The sequence below is a fragment of the Atractosteus spatula genome, chromosome 16 (genome assembly GCF_055471065.1).
Source record: "Atractosteus spatula isolate fAtrSpa1 chromosome 16, fAtrSpa1.hap1, whole genome shotgun sequence".
NCBI classification, from domain to species: Eukaryota; Metazoa; Chordata; class Actinopteri; order Semionotiformes; family Lepisosteidae; genus Atractosteus; species Atractosteus spatula.
The window spans coordinates 13,442,703-13,454,941 of NC_142721.1; the positions used below are offsets into that span (position 1 = coordinate 13,442,703).

Sequence of the window (12,239 nt, forward strand, 5' to 3'; positions counted from 1 at the left end):
TCGATTGGAGTGACTCATATTGCACACACTGCACCACCCCCTAAAGAGCAGTGAACTACACTGCTCCAAAAGTCCAGGTTATGTGCTGCTTTGTTTTCCTACTGTATTTCACACCCTCATTTACTATCTCCTCTCATGTATTTTATTCATGTTATTGTGTAAAGTGCATTGAGAAGCAACTGTTAAAGGCTTTATATAAAATAAAGATGATGATAATGATGATGATGATTATTATAATATCCCAGATTACACCTTCATCAAACTTGTTTGAGGGAGGAAATAGTCCTGGAGAGTCAAATATTAGATCAAACAGATCAAATAAGCCCTTGCAAATGTTTAACCCAGTGAATGCATCGTGGCATCTTAAAACATCTAAGATACCTTTTTTTTTGCTGTGGTTTCCAATGCCTTTACTCAAAAGTGTACTGGCCTTGAATACTGCTATTAATCAGAGAACGGTAAAAAATAACGAGATGCTCGGATTGGACAGCATCTTTATTTTCCCATATTGGCATGTACAAAGACCTTTAAAGAAGCACAAGAACTCAATCCTCGCTGCCATCGACCGAGTTCTCGATGACTTTCAGCAGCCAGCGCCTCATGCGGAACAGGTGAGTGTAGAAACCGTACTTCCCGTCTCTGTCGCAGCCCTCTCCCCACGACACGATCCCAATCTGGTACCAGCGCTGATCGTCCGGGTTCTGGGAACAAAGCGACACGTCAAATACTGTAAAAACGTCTCTTCCTCTCGCGGGCGTAAGCCCACAGGGTGCGCCTTCCCGTACAGTAGGTCCTTCAGTAACAGGCTGTGGCAACGCACATGGGGAACAAAGAAATCAAAGGTGCAAAAACGGAAAAAACTGCTGTAACCTCTTACTTCTGCTTTTCTCCCAAAGTTTCTCGGATGTTTTTCTTTTCAGAAAGAATACATAGCCTAAAACGCAGTGCTTCTCCATAACCAGATTTAATACTGTATATCATCTTTTCACCCCCACTGAAACTCTCCATCTGATTCATTTACAAGGCTTGGGATCTAAAGGGCAAAATAATCACAGTGCAGGACTAAACTACCGTAGGGCTGCAAAAATAAATCTGTGTGGGTTTTTCGACCCTCTAAAGAGATCACTTTATTGGCCATATACAGTTTCTTGTATTAGGAATTCGTCTTTTTGCATATCCCAGCTTGCTCTCCATGAGACACACAGACAGGGAGAGAAGCTTGGGGTCAGAACCCAGGGTCAGTCATTTATACAGAGCCCCTGGAGCAGCTGGGGTTAAGGGCCTTGCTCAGGAGCCCAATGGAATAGGATTCCTCTGCCGGCACTGTGATTTGAACCGGCAACCTTCCAGCCCCAGGCGCAGACCCTGAGCTACAGAGCCTTTCTCTAGCAGATCAGATGGAAGCAGGAAGTTTTTTCTCCTCACCTTAATATTGTGTCATTAACTTAGAATACCTACAGTGAAAAAAAATTAATTGGACAGCTTGAATCTTTGCTGCTGCCTCGCGTACCTTCATCACAAAGGGGCCTCCGCTGTCTCCTTCACAAGCGTCGCCTCTTTTTGAATCCTCAGGCTTGAACCCTAGCACACGCAAAAAGATGGTGATGATTATTGCGAACAGTCTTTGCTCCCTCTTCCCACTTCTGCTCTGTTTTCTATCCAGGCAGTTTCGATGACAGCGTTTTCCTTAGAAGGACACAGCTGGAATGTAACCTGTCAGGACTGCACTCTGGATGATGGACACACAGACAGACACAGAGGCAGACAGACTGACAGATAGACGCACACGCACACACAGGGAGATCTTAGAGATGACAGGACATCTGTACAGAAACACCTCAGTTCAGAACTGAACTGTTTCTGCTACTGTTTTTTTAATGTATATTTAAATGAAGAACAACAGCATTGTCAGTAAAAATATTTGCAAAACTTTCACTATGGGCCATAAAGTTTTTTTTTTATATCCCCAGCGTTAAGCAATTTAATTTTATGTTGAACAAATGCAAATGGGTTTCAAGACTTTCGGTTCTAACAAACCTCACTGTTCACTTCCGTCTTCCCACTTTTTACTACAGTTCAAAGCCACTAAGAAGCAGAGTTACATGCAAAGGAAAAAAAAACGGAAGGACACAAAAAGCATTACAACGTGCAAAGTTTGCATGAATTGTTTTCCAGATTAACCAGGGTCTACCAGCTTCTTTTCCTTAAATTCAGGATGAAAAAGCATTTCAGTTTGATTTTTAGGGTTTCTTATTTCAACAGCCAGCATGTTTTTTTGAGACAGTTTAAATGACCCCATAGAGGTGACGCTTGTCGGCCCTTGATGAGATGACGCGCAGTACCTGCACAGAACATGTTGTCCGTGATCCGGATTGTTGTCGACGCGCGACAGGTGTCTTGATCCACAATCGGGAGGTGAATCTGCTGTAGTGTGGAGGGCAGGGAGGAGGGGCTGCTGGACCAGGTCTCAAACAGATTTCCCCATCCAGTTACCCTCCCCTTGAAACCAGCAAACATCAGGCTAGAGACCAAAGAGACACAGCTTAAATGGGTGACATCAAGGCACCATTTTGGTACATTTGTGTTTTCGATCGGTAGAAATCTGACTCTGGCCTGGGGTCAGTACTTCTGACCTGGTATGAGTGCATTTTAAACAGACACCTGCCGTAGGTGAAGTGTTAGAAACAGCTGCTGTACGTGACATCTCAGAAATAAATGAAAGGTGGGGATAACATTATCAGGAATAGTCTACTGTACCATAAGTGGAAACATTTTCAATATGTAAGTAATGGTCACTCAAACCTCCAGTAAAGGTATTAACATAGGGAGACCATGGCTGTACCCAGACTATAACACTCTCTGTAACACTGCAGGAGTGCAGGACACTGCGTCCATTTTCATCATTCGTCTCTAAACGTCACAGAACTGCACTGCGGCTCCTCGCGTCCCTACAGGTCTAATGATACTGATTCCTCTAAAGAAGTATGTGAGAGAGATCTGTATTCTCGAGTTTTCACCACATTTCAGGTACATCATGTTTATATAATGTTAACCCGCCATATTTACAAGTTGAATTGGAAAATAAAGCACTTAAAAAAGATTTCATTTTTAAGGCCGAACCACAGTTTCATGCTTGTATCAGAGCTTTAGCAGCGGCGCTGTCTTACGTCTTTGCAACCTCTTTGGTGGGCAGGCAGATGGGAGCGATTCTGTCGGTGAAGGAGACTGGGTTCCTCATGTGCAGAAGAGCAATGTCCCGATTTAGATTAACCTTCCAGTCGTACCGCGGGTGGACAATTATCTTATCCAAAGCCACAATCTTTTCTTGGCCTTTTTCGAACCTGTGGATGGATAAACATATTGATGATAATAATAATAATAATAATAATAATAATAATAATAATAATTTTTATATAGTGCCTTTTAAAGAAGCATCTCAAACAGCTTTACAGTAGGTGTAAAAAACGGATTTCTCCTTGGTAGCAAATGGGCTGGTCTTATTGCCCTGGAGCACGTGTGGGGTGATCTGCCTCAGTGCCTCAGTGCCTCAGTGCCTCCCTCCCTTCTACAGTACATGGGGTACAGGATTAGAAGGACAGATTTCTTAAATGTGACCACACAAGGTGACTACACGAAGTCTGTTGTGTTATTTAAAGTTATTACCCAGCCTGACGTTCATATATAGGTGATACAGTAGGCGAAAAGTGGCCCTGCTGTAAGCCCACTGACCACCTTTAACTAGGGGCCCAAAGCAGATAATACAATCGGAGATCTTGAATGTCTTTCATAATGCTACTGCTTCTGCTGAGTTTTCACTGTTAATGAAAGGCTTTCTCTGTATATTCATGACGCTTTTGGAAAAGGGGCATCAGCAACTACAGCAGCCAGGTTCATAGGAGACCAAGAACCTTTTTTCCACTCTGCTTGCAGTACTTACTTGGCACGAGAGTGCTTGCCCAGACGAACGATGATGTCATTTGCAGTGAAGTTTTTGTCCCAGGGTGGGTACAAAATGCAGTGGGCTGCAGTCAGTATCCACTGGTCACTTAAGAGACTGGCCCCACATAACAGTTCCTGGGGATTCTTTCTGTACAACATCACCTGCCTGTGAAAGAGATGTGGTGCCTTAAAATGAAAACAAGTCTCCTAAAGAAACTAGACTATCTATAGGTACTGAATAAATGAGTTTAGAAATGATTTGCCATTAAGGGCCAATTAAACACGGTTAAATTTCTGGTTCAGGTTTTGCTACTTCATTAGCTGGATATAAACTGAGACATCCCTAAGGTGGTGGGCCTGACTCATTGAGAAATGCTTCATTTTAATGGGTTAGGGTAGACAGGAGGTCCTTAGCTTTGCACGCACAAGCGATTCCAGTGGCTTGCCAGCCTCCTAAGAGACTGCAGTGCTGCGGATCAGTGAGAGCTGGATCACTCCTCCAGCTGATTCTAACTGTGCTGTTGATGCAGTGGGACTCTCAGTGTAAATCCCAGCCAATGGCCAGGACAAGTAACAGTCAATGACAGTTACTGGGGGCAATTATCTGGGGAATAATACCAATTATTAAACAATGAGTACAGAAGCATTTTTAATTTTACCATGGTGCACTGCCTTGTTCCGCTTCAACTCCCTTGACAATTCGACTGGCGATGTAAGATTCAGAGAGCTCTTTCTCAGTCGCATCCTGTTTATTTACCCGTTCAAACATTGGCCTGATTCCACAATCTGAAAGGGAGGGGATTTGGAGAATGCATCCTTTACAATAATACTGGCACATGCGGACAAACCCTTCTGCTGGGAGCCTGCAGATCCCTATGACACGAGCTCTGAGCTCTTGCATGTCCCGGTCCTTACAAAGTTCCCTTTGGAAAACCACAGTGAAACCAAGCTGTTAGTATGGTAAACCTTGGAGCATTACGATGAAGCGGCCACCAAACATAGGCGGCTATGCTAAAGTAAAAACAATGGGTGAAGAACACAGAGCGGAATGTTAGCTCCGAAGCGGGCAGATCTTCAATTAGCCAATCGACCGATCAATCTATCCATCACAAATCATTTGATTTGCAATAGTACCCATCCCAACGCTCCGGCACAGAACACTTTACAGATTTCTATAGCAGATAACAATATAACAACAGCTGACCACGTGGGCATAGAGGAGAGGAAAACAAAACCCTCCAATGGGGGAAATCAAACCTCTGGGGGTCCCAGGACCAACGGTTTCCCTTTTCAAGGCAATGAGTTAGTGGTACATTAACTGTAATAGATGATGATCAGCTTCACCAAAGGACAGAGCTGATATCATAAGCTACTCAGGGTAATCTGAATGAAAGCTGAGGTTTCATTGGTCTACCAATTTGGGTATGGTGTTCCAGGCTACGACTCTGAACTAATGTAATCTAATCTATTGATCATATATAAAGAAAAAAAAGCTTTGAAAAGGTTGTGCTTTCTGGAAAGAAAAGTATCTTTGTGCTTGCAAATAAAGGAAAGAAAAAAACAAAAATTGTGCCTCCACTTCTAAAAAAATGTTCAGAGTCATATAGTATTTCCTGAATGTTGTAGTGTCACGGAGGTCAGGTTACAGGATATGGATGTGTTGGATCCTGTGTTCATTTTCAGATCAGATCAATTCCACGCAGGACAACAGTCAATTCAGGAATGATTCCTGTGCCCAAGCTCTCCTCCTCCCTGTCCCTCTTTCCTTTCCACCTGGCACGTACCTGCCTCTCCTTGGCCAAAGCTAATGGGGTTGAAGAAGGTTTTATATGATCCAGCTGACACCGTCCTCCCAGAAATCTTTTCCTGATCATCCTGAAACTCGTGAAGAGGTTCATCTGTACAAAATCAGGTTAGGGGAAAGTTTTAGAATTGCACCAAACAAAACATGTTAGCTTGAATTACACCACAGAGCTATGTATTCCATTTTATAGGCAGGTTAGTGAAATATTACAGATTCTTAAATGAAATATTTGACCGACACTTTGGGGGATAAAGAACTACATTTCTCACTACTTTGATCATGGTTTAATTATCAACAAATGGCTGTTTATCAGGGTATCATGTTATTGGCTCCAATAGCACTGTTAAGTGAGGCAGACAGAATGATTAATTTCACACTTAAAAGTAGAAAGAAAAGAAAAACACAACATTTGAGCTCCAAAGCCTTCTTCGGCAACCAACACATGCTGACACAGCTCTCCACGCTAATCCCTTCAGTTCTTATGAGGCCACACTTTAAGTCGATGTGTTTCCTGGCACTTATCCATCCATCCATTTTCTAACTGCTTTATCCAGCCCGGTGTTGCAGGGACGCTGGATCCTAACATGGCCAGCACCGGGCACAAGGTAGGATACGCCCTGGACGTGACGCCAGTCCCTCGCAGGGCACACACGCTCACACCAGAGCCAGGTTGCCCAGAAACCAATGAACCCCCACAGCATGTCTTCAGATTGTGGGAGGAAACTCTCGAGAGCGCGGGGAGAACATACAAACTCCACACAGACAGCAGCCCAATTCAGTAAGGCGTCCTGGCACTTAACAACGGGGGGAAAAAACGAAGCGGTTTGAAATAAGAGAAGGAGGGCGTGCGCACGCTAACCCTTCACATTGACGGACGCAGGGGAAACACAGTGCCGGGGGTTCCCCTGCCCCGACCTTTGCAGATATTTTCCTGGTGCTGCTGAAATTTCCCAGAAGAGCTACATCTCACTCACCGCAAAGCGGGATGTCGCAGTACTCGAACGCAATTCGGGGCTTGTCTACAAAACACCACGGGCCTTCCAAATCTCCGTCGGGGTTGCGGCAATAGTTCTTCTCCAGCTGCACCTCGGGCAGGAAGTCCTTGCCTTGGCTGAGGTCCTTAGCGGTGGGGGAGCTCCAACTCAGGCACGGGTGATTGGTGAAAGTGGTGGAGATGTTGCCATTGTAATCAATACCCGCGTCCTTCAGGCACTCCCTCTTATCATATACCACCTTCTTACCGGGTACAGGTGTGGGCCTGGGAGGCTCACCTGAAGGAAATAAGAAACTGCGTTAAGCAACAAGCCTGGAGCGACAGGGCACGGGGGCTGAAAAGCCAGAGCTGGAGCTGGGTGTGAATGGGCTTACCGCATACTGAGATACTGCACTCTTCTTTCTTCACCAGGGGGTCTCTGGTGTAGCACCAGGGGCCCCTCGTGTCATTGTTGGGGTTCCTGCAGTAGTTCCGAACCAGGTCTTTATCGGGGTACTTGGACAAGGTGAATTCCCTGTGAGAAAGGGAGAGTTCAGCAACAGCTCAATTAAGTGGTCAAGACAAACACAGGAGCTGTCGCTGGGCTACACTAAAACCTAGTCTTTAGTGTTTCCGAAATTACCTCTCCGGCTAATCAAGAAGCCTGGAATGATGACTTTTTTCTTATATGTTTTTCTGTTTTCCTGTGCTCTGTAACCTTAAAGCAAAATAACGATGTCCTCTGTTTCTACTTTTCTTTTATCTCTTTTTCTCTTCTTAGAATGGTCTGCAGTTTAAAGTGCTTGGAGGCTTGGAGGGTCAGTCTGAATCAGCTCATTATTGGCTTAACTTGACCAAATGAACAATGTTTCTCGGGCCTTCAAGTGCAGGGAATCTAAAAAACGCACAGATACACTGGTCCTCCAGGACCAGGATGGGATACTCCTGCTTTGGGCACATCGAGACAAGCAGAACAAAAGAAGCAGAAAGAAAGAGGATGTGATGGACACCTAGCAACACTTACTTTTTATGTGGGAAGTTACTGGACCAGTACTGACACTCCCTCCCACTTACAGTGACTGAGAGAGTGCCTCTGTATTTGTCACCACTTCTTCCCATTACACAATTCCCTGAAAAACAGACAACAGTATCACCTTGATTGAAACACTCAGCACACTGACGCATGGTGAATTCATGGCAGTATGTGAAGTCCACAAACTCCTCGGTAGCACAGCAACTTTTCTAGGTATATAATATTACAGCATCTTTGTGAGAATCGAATGAGAACTTACCATCCAAGCAAAGCCTCAAAGACTCTATTTTCTTTGGATTTCTTTTACCTTGGTCACCTTCACAAGCTAAAAATAACAGAAGGTGGGTTAACAATACATTGAACAGAATCCGTACACATACAAGGCTGGTCAGATAAAGTCAGACTTAGATTGTTTACAGAATGGATATATGAAATGACATTTAAATACATCTAATCACATCAATGTAGATGACAGTCTCCTTCTGATTAGAATGTACTAAAACCATTCACATTTAGAAATATACAAACAATAAGTACACAGAAAGACATTGATTTAAATTCAAAAATAATAAATCATCTTCAACTACTTATAATTATATGTTTGGGGCTCAGCAGTTGTTATAGCATTAATTTAATAACAGCCATCCTTTTTTAATCTGGAAGTTAAAATTTAGTGGAGTTTGGAAGACATATGAATTTAAGAAAGGGGGGGACAATCCTTACCCAAATATTTTTTCCAAAAGTCTGCCTGAATAAAAAAAAATAAAGAGAAGCAAATATAAATTAAATTATTCCAAGATGCAGTGTCAAGTCCAAGACGACAAACAGTTCCCTGTCACCCAGTAGCTAATGTGGCTAACATTATCCTAAGAGGAGACGGGCTCCTAGCAAAGGCTGGTGGTGACTCAATGACATTGGCACAAACAACACACTTTCCCTGAGAAACAACTTCAAACCGCCTTGGAAATCAGAACTGAAGAGCAGGACCACACCAGTAGCCTCCTCAGAGACAAGGCCTGCAGCAAATAAAGGTGAGCAACTGCAGATGTCAACCCATGAACACAACACACAGCTGAGAATATGTTGTGCTGAAAAAGGCCTCAGCTTTCTGGGCCACCGGAAAGCATTCTGTGGCAAAAACCAGATCTACAGGCATGATGGACTACATCTGAATGAGATGGACACTAGTCGGCTTATGGTAAGGACCTATAGAGACCGTTTAATGAACTTAATCTAAGATGGATGAGGAGTCCAAATAAAAACTGTTAACAAAATGTACATAGAATACAGTCAAAAAAAGTGAACCCAAACACAAGGACTTGAGCTGAGAGCTAACAGTGAAACAGAATTCAGAGGACACGAGTAAAAACTATTGAGAAGTGCATTGAAGACCAGGAGAAACCTCTGGAACAAGGCCACACTGTACAAGCTGACACCTTGGATTCGTTCAAGAAAACAGCTGGAATGAGATCCTTAGATCACCTTCTAACTACTAAATGTTGTTAGTTTCACTACTAAATGGTGTTAGTTTCACTACTACCAACTAAATGAGCCAGATGGGTCAAATGCTTACTTACTGTTTCATTTCAGTAACCTTTACAATATGTGCTTAAGACAATGAGGCTAATATATTTGCCAACTTAGTATTCTGTGTTTGACATGCGCGTTTTAGGATATTTGAAGAGAGAGCACAACAAAATTTTCCATTATGAGCGATTAAAAGACCCTCAGCATAAAAGTAAATTTAAGAAATCTAAACGGGAGTTTGCAATTTTGTAAATTTTAGGAACTCACTGTCCGGGTGTTGTCCTCAAAGATTTCACGGGCCTCCTCGTGGTCACAGATCTCCTCCAGACACTCTCGTTCCATATTTCCCGGCTTAATTTCTTCAAAAACGGTGTTTGCACGCCGGTCACGGGTCAAAACCATGGATGCTTTCTGTCTGTTGAGGAATACTAAGATCCCACAAAATTAATAGCAAGGAAAATGTGAATTTGCCATTATTACATAAAAACCATGCCAAAACATTTTGGTCATTTCACACGATAGATTATATAAACTTTGTTGCTGATTTCTTTGGGGAAATGATTACCCTGTTCACACTGTTAATACTACACAAGAAAATCAAATGTAAAGAATACAGGCCTCCATCTACATCTTCACAATGCTGAATCACTTGGTTGGATTTAAGACAGCTTTTTGGAAGGATTTTTTGGGATTGTTGCTTACAATCAAGACATCGAAACTTTGCCGGACTTTGCTGTCCTCTCGGCAGCCATCATGTTAACTGTCATATCTCTACAGGACATAATCAAAAATGTTCCTGTTTTTACTCTTTTTCTGGGGGGTTCGAAAATCAGATAAAATCTAAACCATCTGCGCACAGTCCATGTTACTATGTGTCCGCCTTGTAATGATCTTTAACTAAGAGGACTTCTTCACTTTTTTGCTGAGACTCTCAAGCAGAACTCAAAAACCAGCCTTGACTTGCAAGCAATGGACAATCAACACCCCAGCCGGAAAAAAAAAAAAACTTACCATTTTCACAAATAGAGATCTGGACAAAAGACGCACACAGGACACTGAAAACGAGAACCACGGACCTTCCACCCATTGCTACTGATGTCTAGAACCTGAACAGGGAGCTGGGACAAACCTACAGCCACCCACCACCAAAAAAAAAACAGCTCAGCCTCCTGGTTAATATTGAATCCAGAATCCCAAGAGGAGAAGAGTGTCACAATTCACTGGGAACACTGATCGCTTCCTGTTTATAGTGAAAGGCAGAGTACAATTCTAAAGGTGGCCATGAAAAAAATGTATTATCACACTGTTTACTTGCACCTTATTTCTAATTCCAATGTGACAATATCTGAAAGAGAAAGCACTGCGCTTGTGATGAAATTAGCGACTAAGCTTTTTGCTCCATCCTTCGAATAGGGCTGGGCTAATTAACTGGCAATCCCAGTGCTTAAAATCTTCTGTTTCCCCTGATTTCATTTCTCCTCTGATCTTACTCAACTTAAACCCATAATTTCAATAAGAAAATCAAGTCACTGGTTTTTTAGGGTTTTCAGTTTCTATTTGCAGAGCACTTGTCAAACACACAGGAATTGGATCGCAGGATACTGGAGTTGCTCAATCACTGCTTTAAAAAGAATGAAATGCTTGATTAACATGGCGTATTGCGACACAACACAGATGTTTCTCTGCTCACTTATGCTAACCCTCCCTGACCAGACAGCCACACGGGTGATCATCATGCAAGTAGGGCTGTCCGGATACATTTCCAGAGGAATGCATTGTCTTCCAGCTTTTGTTAGTTTTCAATCCAATAACAGGTTTATCTGATTAATTAACTGCACAAAGTAAACATTTTCGTGGGACTTGAAGTCATTTTGTTTGCAGCTGGGCTTGACTCATGTGTATCTCAACCAGAACCAGGGCCCCTGTTTTTTTTTCACCCTTAATTGCATAACAGGAATTTTAAAATACACACAAATAGCAAGGGCCTTGAAGTACTTAACATCCTCTTGGACTCGTACAATTAAAAAAATTGGATTCGTATTCAAAATGTCTACTTAAACTATTCGGTATCCCACTTGATTGTTAATAATTTGAAAAGAAAACAAGCAGGGAATGTAGTTGTTTAGTGGATTCAATGATAGCAGGAACAGCAGCTCAGAAAGGGCTGTTTATTGATTTTCCTTCATGGCCTCACTGTTTAAATATTTGTGTGCAAATATTGGATGACTCCCATTGCAGGAGAAGAGAAGGGCAGGTTTACAGCAATAATAGCAAAGCTCCAGAGTGGATGCTCTGCTTTTCTATTCCGAGTCCTGACCACTTGTTTCTCCAAGACCTTTTCACTTAGGGTTTAAAAAAAAAACAAAAGCTCACAACCACAGGCAAGGACAGTTTGTTTCAGGCCCATTTTGAATACAACACATGAAAGATATGTAAAAGAAGCTTGTATGATGCTGGAGGCAAAAAAAGCAAACATTTTGAAATACTCATAATACATATGGCGTTATAATGTAGTTCTGTACATACTGTATACACCCCTTCTGGGAGAAATGTACAGCATGGTAGTATGGAAATTGTGTAGGACAAACGCTTTGAATACCTTAGAGGTAAAGGTCAATGGGTCTGTGGGTGTAGGTTAACCTCTAAATTTAAAGACACAAAAGCAGTCTCTGCGTCAAATCAATACATTCCCATTCATTTGTTGATGTTTCTTTTTGTGTAACAATACACAATTGTAACAATTTGTTAGAACACTTGCCCCTTAATAATTAACAAATAAAAATGTGGATTGTTCATTTGTTCAGACAGAAAGCCAACACAGTTCAGTGTATCTGAAGTTGGGGCAGGAAGTGTTTGTGCAAAGCTTGGACAATATCAGCATTACGAAATATTTAGCCTTTTAAAATACTTCTAGGAAGACATAAAACAAGAACAAGAGGATACATAACCAGATACAGTATTAA

General features: G+C 42.3%; 1 protein-coding gene across 1 annotated transcript; it reads right to left on the minus strand.

The window, feature by feature from the left end:
* Positions 1-477: 477 nt before the first annotated feature.
* Positions 478-10,405, minus strand: f2 (coagulation factor II (thrombin)). The gene is made up of 14 exons (XM_088934486.1): positions 10,288-10,405; positions 9,544-9,704; positions 8,473-8,497; positions 8,009-8,074; positions 7,741-7,846; positions 7,112-7,251; positions 6,718-7,014; positions 5,724-5,837; positions 4,599-4,725; positions 3,938-4,105; positions 3,168-3,341; positions 2,343-2,521; positions 1,511-1,581; positions 478-701 (listed from the first exon to the last, which is right to left on the minus strand). Exons 1-14 carry the CDS (start codon positions 10,361-10,363, stop codon positions 546-548), a joined length of 1,860 nt encoding a protein of 619 aa, XP_088790612.1. The 5' UTR covers positions 10,364-10,405; the 3' UTR covers positions 478-545.
* Positions 10,406-12,239: the final 1,834 nt, after the last annotated feature.